The sequence below is a fragment of the Apteryx rowi genome, unplaced genomic scaffold (genome assembly GCF_003343035.1).
Source record: "Apteryx rowi isolate R43461 unplaced genomic scaffold, aptRow1 scaffold_4, whole genome shotgun sequence".
NCBI lineage: Eukaryota > Metazoa > Chordata > Aves > Apterygiformes > Apterygidae > Apteryx > Apteryx rowi.
In genome coordinates, this window is record NW_020450529.1 from 9,385,026 (window position 1) to 9,411,235 (window position 26,210).

The 26,210-nt window shown below is 45.9% G+C and overlaps 1 protein-coding gene across 7 annotated transcripts in view; it reads left to right on the forward strand.

Moving 5' to 3' along the window:
• Window positions 1–26,210, forward strand: part of CADPS (calcium dependent secretion activator) — a 196,134-nt gene that overhangs the window by 29,084 nt on the left and 140,840 nt on the right. For all 7 annotated transcript variants that reach the window (XM_026074973.1, XM_026074975.1, XM_026074974.1 and 4 more), the window contains exons 3-5: window positions 16,968–17,048; window positions 22,292–22,528; window positions 25,101–25,222. In XM_026074973.1, coding sequence (XP_025930758.1) covers window positions 16,968–17,048; window positions 22,292–22,528; window positions 25,101–25,222 — 440 coding nt within the window. The remainder of the gene's footprint in view (window positions 1–16,967; window positions 17,049–22,291; window positions 22,529–25,100; window positions 25,223–26,210) is intronic.

Sequence of the window (26,210 nt, forward strand, 5' to 3'; positions counted from 1 at the left end):
TTACATTAACTGCAGTCATATTTAGCACTGTCTGTCTACACTGCTGAATTTTTAGATTGTTAATTTTCAATTGCAAATCGCTTAATTATATCTTTTTTATAAATATTTGTAAAGTGAGTTAATATTTTCTGTTACATGAGGCACAAATTCTGGAAAAACTAATTGTTCTTGCTGTTGTGCTCTTGGTCTGGTAGGAGAAGCAGAAGCCTGAGCATCCCCTTACTAAAGGCCTTTGCCTTTTACAGCCAATGCATCAGAAATAAAGGTCAGTAGAGTGTCTCTGTGCAACCACATTCTTCAGTCGAAGCTCTCTCTRTCTTACTATCAGGAACGTTATTAGAATTCATTTGGCTCCCTGGTAAAAAGAAAAGCAAAATTTTTTTGTCCACAGTATGATAACGCAGTAAAGAATCAACACTTAGGACATTTCATGTACATATTATCTCTGTACCAACTGCTCCGCTCCTGGAGTCCACTTTGAGCGTAAATACAAGATGGAGAGCAACGCCTCTTAGCCTAGGAGGAGTTTTAAAGGATCAGCTGAAACTTTCTGTACTGTTTTCAGGGACTTTGAACCCAGGACCTTGAATGCCTGTCTTTGTTCTCGAAGAGGGATCCCCAGTGCCAGCGCTCCCCTGTCCCGGCAGAGCTGCGTGCAGTCTGTGCCCAGCATACAAGGACATTTGCCTTGGTGGGTCTCCTGGAGGGTTTACATAGTGAAGGGTCTGCTTAGCTTTAAGCACCGGCTCCCATGCTCATGTATGTGCTGAGCGAGGGTCCCTGGGGCCTGGGAGGCAGAGGAGTGTTTCCTCACAACAACTTCAGACACTTGCTCTGAGGGCAGGTTCCCAGACACGTGCGTCGCGAGATTGTCCTGAAAAGCTGTCTCAGAGCATTGTCTCAAGCACAAATTCAGCAGCGCTTAAAAAAATGTTTGCCGTCAGCCTATTGCAGCAGTCTCCATCCGGTGTGGCAGCCTCACCTGACTCACTGCATGTAATAGAAACAAACTGCAGGAAAGAAAAACATCTCAAAGGGCAGGTAATTGCTATTCGGTTGCATCTCTCAGGGGACCAGCGCCCTGTACTTTAGGATGCACCCTATGGCCTCGGGCAGTATCTGTGCTACCTCTGAAGATGTGACCACAGCATGTGCAGATGGAGCCCAGACAGCTTTAATGCCAGCTGATGTGAAGGATGTCAGGAGTTAGCCACACGAGCGCTTCAACGGGCGGGAAGGTGCAATACCCAGAGAGGTCTGTGCCCCAGCTTCTTGGCTGCCATGGTTTAAGCTGATGAGGTTAAAGCTAGCACAGGCCTGTCTTGAAGCAGCCTGCATGACATGTCCATGAAATGGTAAGTGAGAGCTGCAGCAGCAGCTGGTTCCCTAGGGGTGCCATGCAGAGGGAGGCAAAGCCTGGTTCTACTTTGCAGAAGCTACTGCTTCCAGGCTGAAGCATCTTCTACAGTTGCTGTAATATCTGTGCACATAAATTATCCATATCACATTTAATATGGACATATAACAGCATGTGTCATATTGGTAGATTGCTGGCTAGACTGACCTTCCTCACCAGTAAGGTAATGAGGACATTGTACCCCGTGGGAGAAGTTACCTCATCCACTAAGATCTTTTCCTCCCATGTGGTACCTTATGCTGAACACCTACTCCTCTCACCTTCCAGACTAGTTGCTTCGAGACGTGTCACATTTTTGTTCTTCGTGTTTGTTTCTTTATAGCTATGCCTCTTGTTGCTTTTCTGTTTCTAATTCAATTCTTCTCACATCCTTGATCTTAATATAGATGCCAGAGCATCTTGGAACGGAGTTGTGCAGGGTTAAACTCCACGKGACAGCTTGCAGCTCCACACAGCCCTTCTCAGAGGTGGCGTACATCCATTTTGTGCCACTAGTTCTTCAGGGAGTGGAATGGGTCCAGTTGCAGGGGATAAGGCATTAAAAAGAGGCCTGTCTGATGCTCTCAATTAGTGAATCAGATCAGTCCTAGTTTTGGACTGGATGTAGAGTAGGTTTTTTGGTTTGGGTTTTTTTTTTTTACAGTTCTCAGTATCCCTCTTTTCTAGCAAGAGTAATATTTCCTGCCTTCATTGAGAAGTCTTGGCTTTTTCTCCGCTTTTTTTTTTTTTAATATTGCATGTTTTGCCTTCAACATTTGCATAACAGGATGTGATATGTCCAAAAAGTTGTTCTTGTTTCAGTGGCAGATTCTCAAGAAGTGTGTTTCCTGAATGAAATGCACAGTCTTATCACCCTCACAATTGTGTTCAGGGTGTTTTTGGAGAAAAGGAAGTGGAGTGGCTGTACCACTAATGTTTAGTTTTTCGTGTTGTTGAATGGTAATTATTTAGAAAAGAAGTGACTTTTTCAATACGCAAAGATAAATATTGGCATGGCTATTAGTATGTCTTCAGTTAAAAAATAGGAAATTCCCCCAGATGTAAATTTCTCTAAAATCTTATGCTCTGAGACATTCAAAGGTACCAGGACAAGAAAGGCAAGGAATTGACCTTTTAATTAGCATTATAAATACTATTATTATTTATTGACCAAAGGGACTTACATGATGTTTCTCCTCTGGACTTTGATATCATTTAGTGGAGTGTTAGGTGCAACCTAGAGGGGCTAAGAATAGCAGAATCTCCCGGGGAAGTTGGCTCCCTTCTGGCACATGGGGATTCTCCACTGCTATAGGAAGGGGGTCTAAGGCAACATATACATAGACTTCTGGAGAAGCATGGTCCTAGTCACAGGTCTCTGGTGGGACCAGCAGCTAGTCATTTTAAAGACATCAGCTCTGTCAGTGCCCTTGAGGCTGCAGTTGGCTGGACCAAGTGCTGCTAGGACCTTCACTGTCATTCAGTGTCATGTCATACCTTCACTGTATCTGTCTGCGTCTCAGCCATGATTATTTACTAGTCCCATTTATGGTAAAGCATTTAGTAACAGATGTGCAATCCTTAGGAATCTGGCTCCACGCATACTGGAAGCCAAAAACGCTGGCCTCTGCTTGATCTTCATTCTGGAGAAAAGGCAGCCTGGTGCGCCGGAAGGAAGACGTGGTCGGCAAGGGTGGGAGTGCTGTGGAGAGCACGTCTGGGAAGGACAGGGCTAATGTCATTCGAACAGCAAGCTGTGCTGCTGCTTTAGAAGCTCCTTGTGATTTAAACGTCAAATTGGATTTAATCGTTGTTCACAGTCCAAAAAAAAAAAAAAAAAAAAAATCCCCTGTAGTGAAAGGTCCATTCCAAGCCAGAGTGGTCCAACGAGCTAACATGGTAAAATACACCCACTTTTGCAGCACGCAAGGAAATGATGTGAGTAGCAACAATTTGACTCCCCAGCCTGAACGATCGATCCGCTAGCGATATTGGTAGTTAGAGCAGGAAACCTCTGTTTTTAGGAGAGGTCTGCTTTCAGGCCTAAGCTTGCTCACGGTGTGTGCCAGTGCAGCGCTGCTTTGGGGTGCGCTGTTTGAACAGTACACTTACGCTGGGTACCTAGCTGAATGAGGAAGTTGCAAATCTTTTGAGTATTTCATGGTGTGCTTTCATTTCAACTCACCTAGGATGCTGTTCATTCGGAATACGTAGCTATCTCTTTGCTTGCTGAGGATTTGCTATCTAGAATCTTAAGTCTCCTGAACACTTTCTCCCTGACCCCAAAAGAATTAGCAGGCAAACCAGGAAGGTTCGCTGCATCAAACCAGTGTCAAACACATTGGCCTATTTAGGGGAATGGTCTCTTTAGGTCTCTGTGATGATCTAAACTTCATGAATCCTGAAATGAAGGGCAGGGTTGCAATTTTTGCTGATCTTAGTCCATGAAAAAGTGGGAGCTGTATCTTTCACTTTACATTCCTTACCCTTCTTTTCAGCTGATGCCCAGTTGTTTGGCATGAGAGGGAACTAAAACCTTGTTCTTAGTGGACAAAGTCTGTGCTTTGCCAATTCTTTGCTCAGACCTTCTGCTGAAAAGGTAGGCCTTCAGTTATTGTCATGCTACCTCAAGAATCAAGATCACAATTCAAATTCCAAGTTACGTACCAACACACCCCAAGTATTTATTTTGCAGAATGGCTGTCCAATTTCAGGCTACACCTCTGTGCCAGGCGAGTTTCTGTTCCAAACAATTTTACTTTAATTCTTTATAAGGAATGGCAGTGATCGTCGTGCATGTGGTGATATGTAGCTATTGATTTGTTGTTTCAATTATCTGTGCATTCACCTGTATCCTCATCCCTAGAAAACGCTGTGCTGATGGCAACAGAAGAAGAATTTGAGTTTCTGTTTTATTGAGAGAGATCTGGTCTCACTCTCTGAAGAATACATGATTTCATGTCAACACTGAGGCTAGCTAGAGAATTTTAAATTCATAGATCAAGCCTGATCGTTGAACCACTGTGACAAAACTCAGAAAGCTGTCAGAGCTGGAAACAAAGCATTTTCAGCCAAGGGGGACTAGCTGTGCCGCAGTCTCCTTGGGGAGAAGTGAATGGCAGGGTCAGAAAACTGAAGGCCTCCACTTTGAAAAGTCTTTCCCCTGCAGGAATGACACTCATATCGGGACACCTTTTCCTCCCTAAATACCTGCCTCTGTCCCTCTGGTAAGCATCAGCAAATAGAGGTTTTGACTTGAAATATGTAAAAACGCTGTTACTCTGTAACACTCACCAGAAACTACCTCCTGTTGTTTGTGGAAGGTTTTCAAATGCTTCAGTCATAGAGGCCAGTCTAAAAATCTCTCAATASATCATGAAAGAGCAAGAAAATGAAAGTTTTGTTTGAACTGAGAGACATTGAGACCAGGCCCCTAGCACATTTTAAGCAGATATGGAAAGCATATATTCTTTGCAGGACCCTTGCCCTCACCTTGYGAGTAACTTGTGCACCTTTGGGGACATTCCCACATCTTGTTTGCATCTTTAAACCTGTTGAGTGACAACTGTGCTAGGACAGGTCCTTCTGCAAGTTGCTTTAGCTCCAAAGACTGGGGCCCATTTCRAGTTACGTGACCGCTTGTTTAGCTTCAGTTCTTGCAATTTGTTTATTCTTTGTATTTACCATTAAGCTTTTAGTCAAAAGATCAGGATATGAGGGTATGTAGATCTTTCCTCCTTGTTGTTGGGGGTGAGTTAATTGTAGCTAATTCTAGCTATAAAAATGATTTGAAATTGAATAGTAGTTTAGTGTCGTGTGTATTGAAAATTCATGTGTTTCCCTTCCTACTGAAGTTTAGCTTTAAGGAAACGTAAGCAAGCTAAATATCGCAATCTGCCGAGCTGCATGAGCTAGCGAGACCTCCAATTTGTCTTATGTGGTGCTTGTGCTAGGCATATGCTCGCCACAGGCCTCAAAGTGTTGTTACGCAGTACCATAAAAAGCGAGTATTAAGGCTCTCTCCGAGGTCAGAAGCCTCTGCGCAGCTTAGTTTTTAAGCCCTTCTGGTGTCGTATACCTCTCATGGATGATCTTACAGAGGGATTTCTGGGGTTCAGAAGCTTTTTAAACACAGATTGAAAGGATGTTCCTTTCAGATGGAAGTGGTTTTCCATCAGTTTTTTTAAATAGCTTGCAAATCATTTGCGAAGGCAGACAACACTTCTCCTCCTCCTCTCCATTTTGCTGAATCTGTTTTTCATTTATTTTTGATTTATCATTCCTCATAAATCTGTAGGTATCTTTGCACAACCTGCTGGAAAGCTGTTTGCTAAGCTTGCTTGCGTCAGCTTTCCTGGCAAAGCTGCAAACCCGGTGTGTTCCCACAGGGGCCGGTGACTGACCCAACACAAGGGGATTTCTTCCCCTTTTTTGTACACAGGGTTTGTGCAGGGTGCTTTGCTGCCGCCTCTCCTTGCAGTGCCGTGCRCACGTGCTGATCTATCAAGCAACGCATTGCAGATTAGCAGCGGGTAGCCGCGTGCGCTGCTGCCAGCGCGAAGGAGGGCGTGCAAATCCTCTGCTCGTAGCAAAGAAAGGCAGCCAGCTTGGTCACCGCTCCTAATGGCAGCGAAAGGAGGCGAATCGAAAGGCGAAGACGCTGCCAGAAATCCTCTCCTCCCCCAGATGATCAGCTCAGGCTGCTGATGCCCAAAGGCCCACGCGTACCCTCGGGCCGCAGCAGCTCCCGCGCCAGAGCACAGGGCCAGCACCCGGCGCTGCCCGGCCCCCGCGGCCGCCCTGGCTGCCCGCGTTGGAGAACGCCCTGGCCGGCTTGGTGGCGGCCGGGCCCCAGACCCGCGCGCGGGTGAGCCTGGCCCGGTGGGTTTAGCGGGCAGCATCCATCCCCATGGCAATTAGTTTGGAGTCACCTTGAGGCTGGAGCTCTCGGCCTCGTCTGGGAAAGCACGCGTGCTCGCGGCTTTTGTGCGCTTGTGCGGCACGCAAAGAGCCCGAGCGGCCGAGGCGGCTGGTAAAAACACAGCGCTGTGTTGCTTTGCTACGGGACTCGGCACGCGGGAGAGGAGGGGGTGACCGTACCTGCAGGGCTAACGTTTTCACGCAAGGATCCGCGCACAGCCCTGCAGCTCGTGAACTGTGAAATAAGATTTCTCGTCTTGCAGAAGGAAACATCAGTCTTAAATCAGTCGCCCCCAGAGCTCTTTAACCGCTTTCTTACGGCAGCCTTGGTTCATTAGATAACACAGAAGCTCGCTGGGATAACAGGAGCAGGCAGTGATCCGCAGCTGCTTAGCGAACGCCTGGCGATGCCCGGCCTCGTTTGAGAGCRACTGGCTTCCTGCAGAAGGTCGGATTTTACATAAGGAGGTGGAAAATGGCGCGGGGCTCTTCTGCAGCCCGGCTCCGGAGGAGCGGGTCTGTGTCGCCCCACGGGATGCCGAAGGCCTTGGGGTGCATCGGGGTGAGGGCGCAGCTGGGTGCGCGCACACCGGGGCAGCGTCGAGCCCCCTTGCTGAATTACCTAATGGATTTTGTAAAATGTAAACAAAGAATTATGCTGGCTGGCTYTTGCCCAGTTTAAAACCGGTTGGGCACATAGCAATTACGTTGCCAAATAGTCTGAGAATTAAAACAGTTGAGTGGAACAACAGTCTCTTCCACTCACAAACATCTGATGGCTTTGTTGGAATTTTCTCACTGGATTGATGAGTTTTTTGTTCACCTCTCCCAAAGTTTTGTAAGATTACATATTTTCTAGCTGGTATGCAAACATGTACATTCTTAATTAGGCTGTTATCCTTTTTTTGAAAAGCACCACCTAAAAGCTATATTGTTGCAGAGCTGGAACCCTGAAGCTTTTCTGCTTTAAATCTTATTTCTTTCTGCTACAGCTGTTAGTCAAAACTATTGTGTATCTTATAAAAAAGAAAAGTTGGATGAAGTAATAGGTGCAGTTTGTAATCCCTTGAATTAAGGGGAATTTTGCATTGTACTAGAAATATTCTGCATGACTCTCGGCCTAAAAGACTGATTTTAGGAAGTCTGGCCAAAGGAGCAGTATCCTTGAGCGTCTTTTAGCTACACGGCGTCACTTGGAGAGCAGTCCTCCTGGGAGTGCGTCTTGGTGCTTAACCACCTCATCCCTGCAGCAGCTCGCAGAAGGCTGGTGCTGTCTGGAAGCCTCTGTCCTGGGCAGCAGGCACAGCCGGCTTCTCTTCCCGCCCGTTGTAACAGCCGTGGTTACACGGACCAGCGCAAAGATAAATCCCTCTTCGTGCGCTTCTTCCAGCCAGCCTTGTCTGTGCTGTGCCTGGCTATGGATTTCAGTGGGGGATCTTGCCGCATGGGGAGGCGGTTTTGGCGAGATCCCTTTCACGCAGGGAGCCAGGTGTAGAGGCGCAGCCCCGAGAGGTTGTGTTAGGCGCAGCTGCCGCTTCTCGGCGTGCAGTGGAGAGATGCCGTTCCCCGGGGGCCAGGCAGGGCACTCGCTGCCTGGCTCGAGCGACCCGGCCGCCGCGTGCCTGCAGGCCGGCGCGGACGCTGTGCTCTGGCAGGTCGGGCCAAGCGCCGCTGCGTTTTCTGTGCTGCCATCGGCTCCGCGGGGGCTGGGACCTCGCTGCGAGCGTTGCACCGACGCGGCGGTCTGCCTCGGCGTCCCTCTGAGACAAACAGCGTGATCTGCCTTGGAAGATTCTCCCTGAGCAAACCGGGAAAGCAGGCGTCCGCCTTTGCTGCTAGTTCTGCACGCGGTGAGGGTTTCTGAGAGGAGCTACCACAGAAACCTCTTTTCATTTTAATCCTTCTCACTGGAGAGGGTAAACGAGGCTCAGTTGCTTTCTGGGAATCCATTTTTTGGCAGCAGCTCCTGAAAGAAGGGACTGTCTGTGCGCGTCGAGAGACCCCCTCTGCAATAACGGCGTACAGCCTGTCGGACAGACTGACACGGTGCCGTTACAGAGCCCTTCTTCACAGGAGACAGGCGTACAGAGATCCCCTCCAGTCCCACCACGTGCCGAGAAGCAACGGTGCTGTAAAACTAGCAAAATTCACGCGGAGGAAAATGTGCCAGGAACCACTTTTGTTTGACCAACACCCACAGCCACTGCGGCCTTGAGGCCTGAGGAAGAGGCAGGGCTTATGCACGGTCCTCCTCCACCTCTGTCCATGCAGAAATCGGGGGTACCGGTGCTCTCCGCTGTACCCTGTGTTCCCAGCAGCGAGGTGGCACCTGCATCCTGGGAAAAGGGGCTGTCTGGAGGAATTAGAAGGGAGATCCTCAACCTCTCTGTCAGGGACTGAACCAAAAAGATGAATTTGGGTCGTGGGAGAGAGAAGGAACAACATTTTCTACTTGCAACAAAAATGTTAGGAAACGAGTGTCGTCAGTCGTGCAGCTCTTCACGTTGGCTTCAGCAGAGGTCCTGAGCAGATGCCGCCTTCGTTTCTGTGCTGGGAGCTAGCAGAGGTAGAAGAGTGAGCTTCCCCTGGCCTCATTCGGTAGACTGGAGCCCAAGATCTTAACTCAGAGATTTTTCCTCTAAGACTCATTTTTGTCCCCAATTTCTGTGCTTTGTAGTAAATATTTTGTGGAAATTTAAAAAAAGGGGGGGGGGAGGAAGGGGGGAGGTCCCGCCTGTCTCCAGCACTCCCTGGAGCCCTGTTTCTAGCTCTGCCAAAATCTCCTCTATACTCCCTCCTTTCCTCAGGCATTAATCCCCTCCCCTGCTTCATGGACAGCGTTTTAGTGGGTGGCCAGAGAATTTGCAGGAGGACTTGTCCTGCTTSTTCCCTTCAGGCTCTTCTGAAATCCTCCCTTGAGCAGTCGGTGTGAGCTGTTGAATCCCCATTTGGGCTGTGTGATGGTGGTGCCCAGCCCCTTACAAGAAATGCTAATTTTGCTGACACGGGGAGGTGTGTAACCCTTGAAAAGCTATCCACGCTTCCTTTTCCTCTATGTCATTTCAAATCCCAAGACAGCTGACGGTCCTAGGGTTGTAATTTGCTGCACAGAGGATTAGCATGTTGCCCAGGGTATTAGTGACTTTAAGCTACCAAGACAGCTTAACATCGTTCACGTTTCCAATTTAAAAGGAAGTTCAGCATCCCAGCTCTGCTCAAAAGAGGGAATATTTAGATCCTCCAGTTTCTTGTTCAGAGAAACCAGCCGAGTTCAGGACCTCGAACACAAAACGGTGCTCTCCTTGTTCCCTTTGTTGCTCGTATGGAAGAATATTTACTCAATCATAGGTGTTTCTATGGGAAAAGGATGTTACAGTTAATCTGTATCTGTGGCCCTGCATGTGTTTTTGGGTGCCATGTGTTGTTCACAGTACAGACTTGTCCTGTCTCATGTCAAAGGTGTCTGCGTTATCTCTTAGAGCAGTGGTTTTCTGATAAGGAACTGAGGGCTTCCTCCGTGCAATGCATCRCTTTGGGGGGCCATGTGTTTCTTTCAGCTGGAGCCCTGCGTGGTGCCAGATACCATGAGTTACTAGTATGTCTTGACTGATAGATTAATTATTAAGTGAAGGGGCCTTATGAATTTTTCAATATTTCCTCTCGTGGTGCATAACAAAGTGAAACCACCTTTTACTAGACAAAGATGTCTCCTAAAGCCCTACACCAAAGCGCCAAAATTGTCGCCTGTATTGTGATCTTGTTCAGCCTTCGCATACAGCGTGTTTACTTTGAAATATTTAATCAAGCATTTGCTGAGCTAMATAGCTCATGGTGCGTCAAAGGACGAGGGCCTTGAAGCTCTCTCTTCCCAGCACACATAACCCTGTGTGCATAACATGGCACAGCTATTTGACTGGATGGATGACCAGGYTGGTGCTTCAGCACCAAGGTAGTGCTCCATGTAGGCAGGTTCGGTAAGGATTTAAGCAGCTCACAGCAGGTCATTTCATCCTTGCCCTCCACACTGGGAAAATTCATTCACAAACTGGGATTTTTGGAACCTGTTTGGCTGAATAGTGGCATGCTGTACACAGGGAGCTAGAAAATTAAAGTGTCATCTTCTTGACTAAATACAGAGGCTGCCGCGAATGCCCTCCCCCAGGAAGGTACCCGACTGATAGCAGCCAGTTTGCGTTGTGCCTTCAGCCTGATCCCTGGCTGTGCAAGCAGGGATCTGATCTGCTGTGTGCTTAAAATGTCGGCAGGGACAGCTGATCCCTGCTGCAAGCTAGAGCACAGATGACTCCAAAGCTCCTTGGCTGCCGTTGAGCTTGTGCATGCCCTAGTGCTGCCATGGTGGCATTAGGCAGTTGTGGAGACTCTGGGCAGAGGGAGAGAGTGAAATACTTAAATTCTCTCTGGTTGTATTTTGTGGTATCTTCTATCTTCTCTAATTCCACCTCCAATTTTTCATCCTGCAGGACTGAAATCAGCATAAGAAGTGGCTCTTGATTTCATGGAGACCAGGACTAAATGCTTTGACTTTTAGCGTCCTTGGTGAAGAGCTGGATTTATTTCTGTTTCTGATGCAGCAAGTCTTATGTTGTAACTAAGTGCATGCATTGCCGACACATTTAAAATGTGGTTTTCCAGAACTGCATTGCTCGTGGCTTGATTGCTGCAGGAGGCAAGGGCTGGACACACAACCCCATTGTAACCTCCTGCAAAGGGAGGGGAAATGCTTTTAGACAGGCCCCTGTTATGCTTCAGGAGTCAAGACTTGGTGACATTTACTCCACTTGCTGGGAAGCAGTATTCAGCATTAAAAGTGACTGGCAGGAAGGGATTAAACTGTTAAAAGGTCCCAATGCTTTCTGGCTTCTCTCCTGTGGCTGATGACAATTATGCCAACAATACCTGTCACTTCCACGTTGTGTGTTGTAAATGTCAGGCTAATAATTGCAAGTTGTATCTGTCTGTTGCATTCTGTCRTTATAAATCCCTGCAGCTTGTAAAAAAAGTTATTTCCAATAGTGCTATTTGCTATGGTGACTTAAACATACTGAAGCTTCGCAGTGCTGTACCCCGAGTGCAGTATTTTAGTCTGTGTCCCTAACGTTTGTATAAATTGTGTGTTGTGTTTAAATTGTGTGTGTTTATGGGGAGGGTACCCCATCAATATACGTTTGATGGGACAGCCAGATCAATTCTTCTTTTACTTAACTAACTGCTGAGTGCTCTAAATCACACGTTGCTTGTCCTGGTGGCAGAGCTGGAACGTAGCTACCGCTTGCTCACCCATCGTTTCCGTGTTTCCTCCCACAGAAGCAGGGGGCTTTGATCGGCTGCATCACCACTAGCTTTGGCGGTTAAGTCCCGACGGCAGAGAACCATACCCGCGGCCATCCTCGGGCAGTCGCCTTGGCCAGAGGTATTAAATGGAGCAAAACAGCCTTGGGCATAATAAGGAAGAAAAAGAGCGCAGCAGCCTGCTCTGCTCCCCGGAGTTGCCTTCAGAGCCAGGGCTGCGTTCCTAGTGGCTTGGTTTTAAGCTGTGATAAACTGGAGCTTTAAATATATAACGCTTTGACTCCAAATACAGTGGAATTTAAAGTCTCCATTAACTCTGTTAATATCCTTGAAATGCCGCAGGCTTTTCCTCAGGCGAGTGGAAGTGAGCGTGGACTTGTTGTTTATTATAAGGCCCAGCTTAGGTGGTTCACAGGAGCTGTCTTACAGGCAAAGCAAATAGTTTAGGCATGGATTTGATTTGCACTTATGCATCTTACTTATGCAGATCTTATGACTTAATTAGGTTTGTTTGTTTGCCTTTTTTTCTGCCTTTGAAAGGTGTAGAGAAATTATCTTCCATCCCCTTGGGACAGCGTTAGGAAAAGTCTTAGAATTTGATTCAGGGTTATGGAAGGAAAGGTGTTCTTCTAAATACAAGCAACTGTTCTTTAGTGGGGATTAAAACTGTCACCTGTTCAAAATCACATGATGAAAATTATCAACCTGTTTCATATTACTAGTGTACCTTAAAATTGATTCCTTATTAGCAGTTTATATGTAAAAAGCTGTCTTTCGACAGATCTTTTCCTTGCAAATGAATAGTCAGCATTTGGTTAAAAAGTATGCATATGCCTTGCTATGCATTTAGTGACAGACTAACTGCGATTCTGATAAATTTTGGGTTCCAGTCAGAATCTAATCTGCATAATTTTATTTTATTTTTATTGTTTTACTTTAGCAGCTGTAACACCAACGTAGATAATCTCTGCAGGGCAAGCAGAGTGAACTAATGCCGTATGCGGGTAGACCTATGAAAACATCTAATTTACCAGCAGGCAGTTGTGTAATCATCGGTTGAGAATTGCAAATTATGTACGTCATACATTTGTGGCATGCTGCTGAAGAAAAGCCCAGTGCGTATGACAAATCATATATATGCTGAAATTTATAATACTTTTCACATTTAATTGACTGGGGCAACCTTATGATTTATATCTTTGCTTTATTCATAGCACACTCATGACATAGTCATAATGCAGAACGAAACTAATTCAATTTCTCCTTGACTTTGTAAATCATTTATGTGTTTGGCTGTCAAGTATTTGAATATAAAGTGGGCATACATACTGCAGAAAAAAAATAGCTGGTTCTCTAGTCAAGAAACTGAGTTTTAATGATATTAGGATCCGTTTTGCCTTACTTGGATGTTCAGTATTGCTTAGATAGCATGCATTATGTTTGCCCCTTACCTTATTTCACAAGCAAAGTATATTTTATGGGCACCAGTGTTAATCTCTTAATGGCTTCATGTAGTATTAGGACTGTGTAAAACATACTCAGCTTCCTTTGATGTTAGCAGGAGCCTTCCAAGGCTGAGGAGCAGTAAGTGGCTCTGAGCTGTTGGCCCTGCTCCTCTTAGTCACAAGAAGTCTTTCTGAAACTGCCAGGACAGTACATAAGGACTGCAAACAGGGACTGTCTTGTTAGTACCATTCCTTATATAATGAGAAGAAAATGTTCTGTGTGCCATGACAGACTGTCACTAAAGCTCTTTGTGACTGGTTTCCCAAAGATCGGTTTTTGCCATGGAGCTATCATGCAAAGTCATTGAAAATACAGCCTGGATTTTTTCTTTTTTTTTTTATTTTTTAAGGACCAAGTTACCTGGCTTGGCCACATCACTAATGAATCTTGACAGGAATAGCAGCACATAGCTCTGAAAAAGAATACCTTACCCGCTCGGCTGAAAATGAGGTGGCTGCCACGGGCGTTGCCTCCTAAGAAAAACAGTCCTCTGCAGTCGCATCCTTCAGTGGCAGAGTTCTCGCCACCTGTGGCATTACTGGAGAACATCTGCAAAATCAAGAGAGTGCAGAAAGTGTGAGCCAGTTTGCTGGCTCATTATCACACTGCAAAAACAGCTCTCCTCCCAAGCAGCATCTTTGATTTCTAAATTTAGCATGCGAGTTATTTTGGGTAATGTGCGATTAACCTCAATTACTGTAGCTCAGATGAAATTCAAAATAATGCCTTCTCTTTCTGAGTTGCAAAGAAATGGAAATCTGGGGTTGTACATTTTCTACCCTTCATTAGGCAGCTCTGAAAGATACTTGCAGCAGGAGTTTGTTCCGATCAGTGGAAGTCCATGGAAAAATTGTTGGGGGGAATTGATCCTGAAAGGTGCTGGTGGCTCATGGCTCTTTACTGGTTTGGTGATCAGGAATATAAAGGTGAAGAAGCCAGATTATTAAATGCTTATGGTGCAGCTGGAGTGAATGAAATCTAGGTGGTCAGGCCAGAGATCATTGAAGCTTCGGTGGAATTTGGATCAGGGTCAGGACGCTTTGTAGTTTTCCTGTTTTAATTAAATCTGCAATGGAGGCTTTCAAAAATTAATCAAAAATATATTTTCCCTCAGTCTCAGTCATAATGAATGTCAGCTCTCTGGAAAATCGTCTGTGGTGAAACATATGCAGATGTACTCCTGAATGTATGCAGATATACATGAGCCTAAGCGTGTATGAGAAAGAGAGGACATTTAGGTTATACAAGCAGAGAGCCGAGAAAATGCCATGGAACAGCTGCGGATCTGGGGGGAAACAGTGTATTTCAGCACGTTCAGGAAGCTCTAACAGAAGAGCTCATAACTCGTCAGTCTGAGAACTGAAACTTCTATCATTTCTGTAGCTGTAACTTTCCAGACTGCACTGCACCAGCCGAGCATTTGTTCTCTAAAACAGTTTGTCTCCAGAGGAGGATAAAACATAGAGAGGTAGTTACAGCAACCCCAAGCCAGCTTATAAAACTCATTTATGGGTAGCTGTCATTGCAAGAGCTAACATACAGTGGCTTGTGGCAATTTTGTTTCCTGGTAGCCAGAAGGGGTCAATAATTAGAAAAATAAGGCAGCTGCCCTCAAACCATCTGGCTGATTCAGGAACGGCTCAAGAGGTTACTTTCTGTAGGCAGTATTTTAAAAAAGGGGCAAAGATGAACTTGGAGCTTTCAGAAAAGTAATACCTTGGCCCTGACCTTTGATTTGTGAGTCACCCGTCTCCTCAAGAAGTGCTAGGAAATGGGATTTGGATGGAGGAGCCAGTCCCCTCTTGCATGAAGTAGTGTTTGCAAGAAGAGATGAACCAAGACGGTGTGGAAGCGGTCAGCACCGCCGAGCTTGGTTTTATTTCTCATGAGAGGGAGCAGTGCTGTGACTGCTGGCTGCTGCTGCATGTTTTTAGCCTTGTGCTGTGGCTGAAATTGCCCCGAAAGAGTCTAAAGAGTCGGTAGAGTCTGGAAGGCAGCTATAAAATTGCCGCCTTGTTACAGCAGCTATCAGCTTCTTTGGGGGTCTAGTTCTGATCTTGTGCTTTTTTGTTGTTTTGTATTTTATATCAATGTATTCCCACTAAAAAAGAAAACAGCTGCCCCTGAGTCCTATGGATGTGAAGCTGCTCTTCAGCAGTCACTGTGTCTTACATGTATGCTGTAATGGCTTGCTTAACGGGCACAAACAACTTTTTACCCTCAGGAGACCTTTCAGAGCCAGGCAGGCGCAAAACACTGAACCACACGGTTGGAGGCAGTGCGTTGCAAAAAAGGGCTCTGCTGAAAGCTGTAGGAAAGCTGATTGCATGAATTGGGTGGTAGCACGGGGGTTTAGCGGTATGGAGGCATAGAGAAAGACAACAAGCAAATAGTATTGCTGTGCATTTCTGTTGAACCTCTTCTGGTTTCTTCTGTCTTATTCCAGCTGCAAAGTAGGGGCAGGAGAGCAGTTGGCTTAGGCATCTGGAGCTGCTGGTGTGACCTGCCGTGGTGCTGGGAGGATTGCAGCCTCCCAAGCGCCCGTGTCGCACTAGCAGCATGTCAGGGCATTGCTGCTAAATCACTGCAAAACTATTATTCCGTGCAAATTCCCACCCAGAGTACTTCATACAGCTGCTTAACCCAATCAGGCACAACTTTGCCTGGTATAAATTACCAAAGATGTGCTGAGTGGGAAGGCCAGCATCTGTGGAAGGATGGACACTGGACTCAAACTAAAATGTGTTTGGAGTGCTTATGGATGAAGCACAAGGATGTGATTATGGGCCTGCAAACCATAAATAACACCTTTTTCTTTCTTCTTCTTGATCTGAGCGAATACGTTTTGTACATGCTGTCTGTACCGCATGTGATCTCTTACTCCCCTTGAAATGATGCTGTTGCCCAGTGCAGCAGCCTCACAGATCTCCCAAACAAGCTGTGTGGTTTTGTCAAAGGGAGATTTGCCCTAGTGAAGTCTTTTGTTTTGGGCCACTGCTTTTTAAATGTTCAGGAAAGGTCAGTGTGGAAAGCAGTCTCTGGGAAATAAATGCATGAACAAATAATTGTTTAAATTAAAGAGAAGGAAAGAAATTAAGGGAATTACCCTTTTAAAAAAAAAAAAGGGGGGGGGGGGGGAAAGCCCTCACCCAGGTATGTTATGGTGGTTCCTAACTGTGTGGCTGATCTCTCTTGGTTGAGTGCTTTTAGACGTCTGTCGACCCCCGCATCCAAGACTCTCAGCTTCACCTTCAGCCCTTATTCGTTAGCTGCCACGAAATGCCTTCCCCATCGCTCAGCACTGCTTAATTACAGGCTGTCCCAGAGCAAGGCAGTCTGCGGCGAGGAGGGTGTGCCTCGCAGCAGCAAAAGTAACGGGAGCAAAACTCCCAGGGCAGCCTGTCCCCCGCTCCTCCAGACACGCGGGAGAGGCAAACACAGCATTTTTTCCTGGCGCTTTCCAGGCGCAGATTCACACCACCCTGCTGCTCCGAGCGGCCCTGCACGCAGACCCGAACGTGAAGAACTGGAGGAGGAGGTGATGCCAAAGGAACCGGGTTCTCTGAGGTTTCAGCAAATGGGGCTGCTAAATCTAATCAAAGCACATGAAATAAAAGAAATGGCAAAGTCTTTCTTCTGGAGGACACCCTGCCTCTCTGCAGGTTCAAATAGTTGTATGCATACTTTTTGTGGTGCCTTGTCCCTGAGCAGGGCCCTTCAGCACTAGCTGTCTGCAATTATTAATGGACAATATAGTGCTGAGCAACTGAATTGCTTCTAAAGGTGCTGCGTTGTTTGACTTTTTCACCTTGATTTCCTTTTTGTTTTTATACAGCTGGACAACCCAGATGAGCAAGCAGCACAGATCAGACGCGAGTTAGATGGACGTCTTCAAATGGCAGAGCAAATTGCCAAGGTAAAAAAAAAAAAAAAAACTTATGTATTAACAAGCACATAAGTAGTTTGATGCAGTCCCCAGGTCCTTTTCTTACTGGGTGGAGAAACCCATGAAGGAATCACCAGTTAAAAATCAAGAGATTTTTAACTACAAGTGAAGCTGTAACTACAAATGAAGCTGTTGCGATGTGCATTTCTTGGAATGTCCCTGATGAGCTGGGACAGAAGGTGCTTCCAAAATCCCTTATGACATCTCAGCTGTGGGAAAATAACCTCCTAAACTGCTCCAGCTAGATCTGTAAGTGTGTATCTAAGCCTTCCTTGTCAAACTTGCAACACATGTTGGGCAGTAAGGTGGATGATGGCATATAAAAGAAGCCAAAAATTGTCCTAAATGGATTTGTGCAGTTCTCTGGGCTGCTGGGTGCCACAGTTCCCTGTCTCAAGGTAAATACTCCCTCAGTAAGGGCACAAGACTTGCTATTSCAGCGGATTTCACATGTGGCATAAGAACAGTCAGGCTAGTGTTGCACTCCTTTGGACATCATTCCCACCTAGAGCAGCAGGCCTGGGAGCTCAAAACAGTTTTTTTTACCAAGCAGTCAGCTGAACTCCCCAGAGACCCTTGTGTAAGGAAGCATTCTCCCTAGGAGCAGATCATAGCCTCACGCAGTACAGATTTACATCACCTCCAGGAGACAGTAGATGGAGAGAAATCCTGGATGCTGTTGACATCAGCATGGCCAAGTTTTTATCGCTGCTCCTAATCAGATACTCTTGAGTCCCAGATAAAGCCTTAATGGGGTTGAAGTCATTGGGAGTGATCTAGCTGACTGTTCTCAATAATCAGCAAATTATAACTGGAAGGAAAAGGAAAAAAACAACAGAAGTCTGATCAGAGAGACTTAGCTTAGGCTGAGACCTGCTTACCAGCAGCAATCCTCTCTGCACTGACAGGGAGCTGTGTCCAAATTATGAGGTTTTTGAGAAATGCAATTTCGGAGCTGTTTGTGACTGCACTGAAATCTGTGGGTGTAAAAGAACACAATGCATTTATGGTTAGGTATTAGTAAGGATCTCTGTAGCACCTGGTTTGTTATTCCTACTGACACTTCCATTAAATAACTGCTGTCACTGTGTCTTTGGGGAGGCAGGTTGTGTTATTCTTCACCTCACTAATAAAAATAGGAAGAAGACCAAGAACCATATGGCCAGATGATGCATAGCAGAGAGGCAGATCGACTGCCGCTTCTTTCCTTTGTTCACTATTTGGCCCTTTGACATTTTATTTTCAAGGAAATCTACAGTATTTTTTATTTTCAGCAAAACTTAAACGCCTGTATCATGCACTGCCGCTCTTTGGTTCTGAGATTGGTAGCCAGGCGTTGGGTGCCAAAATGAGACTGGCTGATTTCTTTGTTTCATTTTCTCTTTATGGCATGTGGGACAGCAATATCCATGGTTCACTAGCAGYCAAAGGAGGCTGCAGCTTCATAAATTATTTTTGCAAACAAGAATTTGCCATTTCCATTCCCCCAAAGGATGTTAAAAACAACCCATGCCACTACTGGCCCTGTGAGAGACAGTCCTAAACATAACCTGACATTTCCTGGTGCAGAATCCAACCTTCAAAATACAACTGTGGAGAGCTCGGAGGGAGGTTTAAAATAAAAGTGACTTACCTGTTATCCAGTTGGCAGGTATTGATATTTAATCTCATTCACATTACTGCTGCAGGCCTTCGCTTTAGAATGTCAGATCCCAACAGCAGCTGCCTTCGAGAAATCTTGTTCTTACAGACCCGTGAATACCGCTTTTTGGAGGCATCCAAATGACCTTTTGAATCTTTCTCTGCATCCTCCTTTCTGGGCAAGGCTGCTTCCTCTGTAGCACAGGGGAGGCTCACAGTTCAGTTGTGTGAAAGGATAGCATTCTACAATTTTATCTCCAATTTGCTAGGTTCTTAATGCAGATTTGCCGCGCAGCATGACTTACTGTGCACATAAAACCAACGCTGAGGTTGCCATCTTTAAGATTCCATTGTAAAGGCAAGTTAACTCTTCATTAATAAATTAAGAAATTCGTGCTAGGACATTTGAAGTTAAGAGGAAACAAAGGCTGTGTAGTCTAAAATGATCTAGAATCACGGTGCTTCAGGATGTGCAGCTCTGCAAGCCCTTGTCTGGCCTGTTGTGCATCTTGGGACAAGTCACTCCTGCCTCTGGGTACCAGGACACAGCTCTGTATCTTTTTGTCTTTTCACCTGCCCAGAACAGTGCAGCTCAGCACAGTTCCAGTGCAGCAGAGTCCTCTGCTGAGCCTGATTTCATCAAAGTGCATAAGCCCAGCCGTGGAGGGAGCTAGCTGAAGGATCACGTTCGAAGTTAAGCAGATGTTTTAAAGCTGAATCTGGACAGGCTATTCAGTCTGCATGTTGTACTTTTCCACTAGCTAAATGAAAGCAGCATTACGGCAGAGAGCTTAGTGATGCCAAAGACAAGGTATATTTTTCTCTGCAGCTGCAAGTGTCCCCTTTACTCTGTCCTGTGATACCTTTCCCACCCAGCCATATGGCGTCACGGACAAGAATGTGTGAAAAGGGACAGTAGTTGGGGCAGCTAAATGGGACCCTAAAATTGTGATGACAGCAACTGTGCCTCACAGTCTCTTACCTCTGTGTCTCTCCACACTTGTCCTCATTTCTGATTCTCTCCCTGCTCCAATTACATGTGGAGGTGACTAACATCATTTTTTGGCTATGCCTGCATCCCTTGATTATGTCATTTGCCAGGCTTCCCCCACTGTGTCTCCGGGCAGCTGGGTAACTTGGGATCACACCTGCATTTCTTCATTTCCCCCCATCTGACTCAATCCTGGTTAAATCCTTACCCATCACTTCAAACTACATGGTTTTAGCTTTAGCGTAAGAAGTTGCTGGTGGCAGACAGGGAAACCTCTCAGTCTGTGCTGCATTTGTGAAGAGGTTTGTGGGTGCGGTGCCAAGGTTGAATCCCTGGAGAGATGAATAGCAGCAGGGTGATAAAGCAATGATATTTGAATCAAAATTCTCAAAATCTAAAACCTGGGTTTTTAGACCTACAGGTGGCTTGCACTGTATGTAATGCATATACCATAAACAGCCTGATTAGATCTTATGCCAGGGTGAATTTACATGAGAGAACTGTTTCCCAAGATTGAGACTTGAAGCAGAAGACTCTACTTGATAGCTTGTGTGAGTGCTTCTGTGAACTGTGTTTGTAAAGGGTAAGCTATTGAGGACTCTGATACAGAAACTAGCACAGTGGAATACTTTATCAGCAGCCTTATGAGGATCTTCTAGAAGAAACATGACCTTGTTTTCATTTCCAGCATACATTTTATGAACTGCTTTTTATGATACTATGAATTGCCACTGAGAAGATACCTTGCACATCAACTTCAAATTCTCTGGCCCCAAATGCTGCTTAGCTGTCATACACCTTGAACAGTCTCTTTAGCCCACTGTGAGTTGTTGAAAGCCTGAGTAGATTCAGGGAATGGGCATACCTGTCAGAAGACTTAGAGCTTAGACCAGTGATCCTAACGTAGCTGGACCACGGGCAGCAGTCGTAGGCTGAGAACACACCTTGGGGAGCATCACGTTTTGCTGTCATTGTCACCTTTGGTTTTGATGTTTAAATGTCCTGTGGCCACAAGCAACATTGGAGGGTCTCGCAGGTAGCAAGTTCCCAGGAACCACAGGCAGAAAACTGCTAGCTTAAAGGTTGTCTTGTTGGAGGGAGACATGGATCCTGGCAAGCAGTGGAATAAATGGTGGAAACTGCACTGTCTGACTGGCCTCATCACAGCCTGAAAGTTGCTGCCACCAAGCATAAACTTAGGAAGTTCTGAGAGAGCAGTATTCCTTGGGGCTTAAGCCAATAGCTTGGCTCCTGGAGCATCATGTTAACATCGTCAAAGGTCCAAGGCTGTAAAGAGGATTCTGTAATTCATATCTTGCTTTACCGCAGTCCTACCAGCAAGGCAGCCGTTGTTCCCAAAAGGAGAGGAACCGACACATCTCAGTGCTCAAGAGCTTGGGAAGAAGAAAGGGAGCCACTCGCGTCTTTCCATGCCTGGGAGCTGCCAAGCAAGCGAGCTGCTGGCCAGCCTCTCCCTTTCTGGCTGCCTCAGCTGAGAAGCCTGCAAGGGATCGTTTCTTTAGTCCTGGGTACTGCAGGTTGCTTGGACATCTTGCTGAGACCAGGACTGCAGTCTGAGAATCCTGAGTTACTTTTTAGATTGCTTGTGCTGTCCACTCCTGCCATGTTCGCTGTCTTCTGCAAAGGGCATTTTACCCCTCCTTCTAGTCAGGACCACACATTGCTGGTTTTGCCTCTTTGGGCTCCCTACAGGCCTAAAAAAAATGTTGGAGCATCTGCTTAGGAGTGTTTGAAAAAGAGCTGGTGGATCTGGGAGACTGGCAAACAAATCCCTTAAGGTCAACGTCCTTTGAATCCTTGGTGAATCACTGTCAATCACAAAATCATTAAGGTAGCCAGAAGCTACACCCAGCTAGGCAGAGGGGCCAGCCCTCCTGGAGGGCAATAGAGCTGGATGCTCTTGTGGGAGGAAAGGTAGCCTAGACCCAGGAGGTCTAGGTTTGCTTCCCAGTTTCTGTCTCCAGCTCCTTTTGTGACTGCAAGTCAGTCTCTTATCTGTGTATTACAACCCAACCTGCTGATGAATGAAGGTGCCAGTTCTTGTCATGATCCCTTTTGTGTGTGTTGGGGTCCATCAGATGAAAAAGAGTCAATGGGCTGGAGAGCGTAGGAAATAATTAACGTTTGCTGAGGAAAGACAGGTACATGACAGCTGCCCAGAGGAGCAATTCACAGAGGGTGGCGGAGGTATGTCGTTCCTGGGCCTCAGGGGACAGAAATCAGTGAACCGATCCCTTCAGTAGTTCAGCTGAGATCTGGGCTAGAGTGTTTGCAGTGGTGAGTTCATATATGTGAAGGAAGCCATTTTCAGATAGAAAATGAATGAAATGCAAGTGCATGCAAGAAACAGTAAAGTTGGATAAGTACCAAGTAGTAATTCTATGGGAAGCTAACAATAATGTTTCTACATGAGAGGGGAAAGCTATAATTTGTCATCTGGTTTGTGGGAGTTCCCTGCGTGCAAACCTCTCTGCAGATGCCCCTGGGGGATTCTCCCACTGTAACAAGTGGTTGCTGATTGTCACCATAATTTATTGTTGTTTATGTTTTTAAATCCAAGGAACGTAAGTTTCCAAAATTTGTGTCCAAAGAAATGGAAAACATGTACATCGAGGAGCTGAAGTCGTCTGTCAATCTCCTGATGGCAAACTTAGAGAGCATGCCTGTGTCTAAAGGAGGCTCTGAGTTCAAGCTACAGAAGCTGAAGCGTAGTCACAACACCTCAATCATCGACATGGGAGAAGAAAATGAGAACCAGCTTTCCAAATCAGACGTTGTGTTGTCATTCTCCCTGGAGGTAAGCTGCACGCTGTCTTTCTTCCAATAGACAGTGCGCCGAGTTGGTGAGAATAAAAATCACAGCAGTCAACTTCTGCTCAGTTCAAGCTTAAGAGTTAGGTGGGCAGAGGTCAGTAGAAATAATCTTTCTGAACTCCATGAGGAACTGCTCCTCTCTCAGTTACCAAAAGCTTTGCCTATGATCAAATAGCGTGTCCTTTCTGGTTTTCCATCTTGTTGGAACAAACTGTGTAAGCTACAGCAGCAGGAAATTCCAGATGGTTTATATCAAATGGCTCAGAAATTTGCATAATTAATTGGCCTCTTCATAAAGCTTGTTACCAAGGGTACCCCAGTACCTCTGAGCAAAACCCATCTCCATGAAATGTCCCTGAAACCAGTACAATAATGCAGGGATTAATCTGGCCTCTAATTTCTAGATGCGCCTTGAGATATTTGCAATTGCCTGGCTACCTTCACAGTTTGTTTTTGCAGCACTCAGTGGAATGAGAACTAGAACTTCTGGTATGGCAAATCTGTGTAACATTATAGAGGTTCATCATTGTTATTTCCAGTTCCCAACATGCTGAAACCTGCTATAAATGTCAGTGTGTTTTATTATTGCCAGTTAGAGGTGTCACTTTATTTCTCAGCAAGCCTTGCTTCCTCTTTGGAGAACTGTTAAAAATTGTTGAAGTTTTGAATGCACCCAACAGATTGGCTTACTGCTTGCGTGGAAATATTGTACTTTACTGGCTTGCTGTTTGCTTTGTACTGAACACTGACTTTCTGCTCAGCTCTCTGTTGAGCAGTTTGTCTGTACAGCCCAGTGGAAGGCAAGGTGCTGCAGGGACCCACGGTTACATCTGAAACAGGCTGTCTCTGTACTGGAAGCAGTGTTGCTGCAGTAGCTGTTTTCAGCAAGGTTAATTATACTGTGCAAAAATATTTGCAGTCTAGGCAAGATGTTTACTCCAAGGAGTCATTAGTGTTTCAGACACACCAATATAGAATTGTTATTGTGTGTCAAGTGAGTGGGTTTATGTTACATCATCAAAGCAACTACCAGAATGGGGTCAAAAATGTAGGATGCAGAAAAATCGTAAATTTCTATTTTTGTGTAGTTTCCTGTTCATTTCTCTTCCTAAGGAGTCTCTTGTTATATATATTGTGCCAATGAATAACTTAAAACACTGATTGTCCAGTCTCAGAGTTTAACTCTTTAGATGCTTGAGATCATATTGATGATATTCAGTTCAGACTTAAAAAGCCCTATTTAAAATAGGGTTATGAACCTAGAGACAGTGCCTTCAAATGGCAGCATCAAATAAGCCTAACTTCTAAATGTTCCTGTATGGAGGAGCAGGGAACTATCACAAAGCAATAGACCTCTCTGTAGGAAAAGCTTGTGCAGTTTATATAGCAGTGCATAAAAGGACTTGTTCTTACAATGAGATGTCTAAAATTCTTTGCTCCAGCTGAACCCTTTCCAGTAGAAAGCATAAACTCAGTGGATGCACTGACTTCAGGAGGTGGAAGATCTGTTCATTGCTCTGTGCACGAAACACTTTCTGTAAGAGAGTTTTTGCCAAAAATGTTTCCTCATCAGGAGGTCTGCTGAGACCTGTGTGCAAGAGAAGGGATCTTCAGTGAAATGACAAATCGTAAGACCTGAGGAAAAGAATTTGAAATGCCAGTGTATACTGCATTGATAGCAGTAATAAAACTCAAACAGAAACTCCCACAGTGTTTCTTGTTGAAATGTTTAAGGTACGTGGTTAACATGATTAATCACCTTTAAAATAAAGGAGAAGGAAATTTTCTGCAAGAAACTTTGATGGGGCTATCTTAACATTGAAAATACACATGCATGCTTTTTCCTGGATTTCATGTATAAAGGCACTTTTAGGTTGGGCCAGACGATGTCTGAGAGGTCCATCATCAGAAGCTGGGTAGAGCCCTGGGCACCAGAGGGCTTCAAGCGAGCCTGTGTACATGTATGAGTCGAGCCCAGGACTGGAATAAGAGGAATTTGCTGAAGAATGGGGAGGCAGGGTGGGTGGTGCGGCATCCGCTGTTTGCCTGGGATAAATGCAGTGCTACTGGATCACTTACTGCTGGTCTGGCTCTGGGAGCCAAGAATATCTGGCACTTCTCTACACAGGAGCCAGGGTCCCACAAGACTTGTCTCCTTCCTGGTTCTCCCCTGCACGCAGGCCTTCTCCCTCCTGCAGCACTGTGGCTTTCCCCACCTCCGTGCCCTGCTGCCCCAGAAGCAGGTGAATAGCAGATTTTTTAATTCTCCTGGCCTGATGTGCAAAGTCACAGGAAGAGGAAAGGCTGGAGCATGTAGCAGCAGTCAGAGGGAGACACCCCCCCCCCCCCAGCGAGGTCCTCACCACATGCAGACCTTGCTAGCTGGCATGATGTCAGCTCAGCCTGGGCAGTGCCACCTCTCCCTGCTCGCCTGGCACCATGAACATCCATCAGCACATGGACTATCCCGGCGCTGGCTGACCTTGCGGGTTCAGCAGCCAGAGCTAGGCCTGAAAGAGGCTGCTCCTCTTATGCTGCCTTTCTTTGCCCCGCAGGTTGTCATCATGGAGGTGCAGGGTTTAAAATCGCTAGCCCCCAACCGTATTGTTTATTGCACCATGGAGGTGGAAGGCGGGGAGAAGCTGCAGACTGACCAGGCTGAAGCCTCGAAGCCAACGTAAGTCTTGCATTTCCTTTTGCTCTCTCCATCATGCTCTTCTCCACCCTGTCACTGTGCTGTTTTGAATCACTACAGATAACTCTGCTTCCTGCATGGTAAGGCCAGAGGGGACTATGAGAACTTAAGCAGAGAAAGGTTCATTCTGCAGAAGAAAAATGTGGCCTTCCACATATACAGAGCATCGCCCCACAGCTAAGAATGACACATAAACCCTGATGGAGAAAAAAGCATTAAGGATAGGTTTACATCTCCTTGTAGCTATGGAGACATAAGTTTGTGCTTATACGTAAGTGCTTTGCTAAATAGGGATGGAGTTAAGCATGTGCTTAAATACTTGTGTAAGTGTCCATCTGAACTGGTGCTGTCAGGTGTAGGTGCATAATCTTGTCCTCACTGTCAGGGTCTTGGTGTTCCTATGAGAAAGGGAAACAGCTGGCAGAGAAACCCTCAGGCAGCCACGGCCAGGGGTGGGAGAGAGGAGGGAAGGAAAACTTCAAATCACTCAGTTAAAGCTATAGCTCAGGTCACACTGCCAGTGTTCAGTTCAAGGGCAGAGTCTTGTTCTGTCCTCTTTGACCTGGGCCTCAGATCCCTAGCATTGGCCCCGTACTTTGCTTTCTCTCTCTCCCAGAGGGTTGTTATTAGCCTGCTGGTAGTGTATAATCTTTGTTCATTTGGAAAGAGAAAATGATGAATGGTTTATTTCCTTTCTGATTGGTGAGATTAGTGACTTGAAGCACTATTCATATGTATTTGAGACTGTTTTCCTATGGTTCACTGTGGAGATTTCACACTTAAATTCTCAGTAAGCATCTTTACAGCACAGAATTTCCAAGGTCAAGTGAAACTTCTTTTGGAGGTGCCAAGCAGTGCTGGAAAGGCTGCTGTTGAGACAACTCCCTCTCTTCTGGCACCCCCTTTTCTCAGAGTGACCAGCCCATGATGGTATTTCACCAATAGCTTCCCAAGCTCACGGAAGGGAATC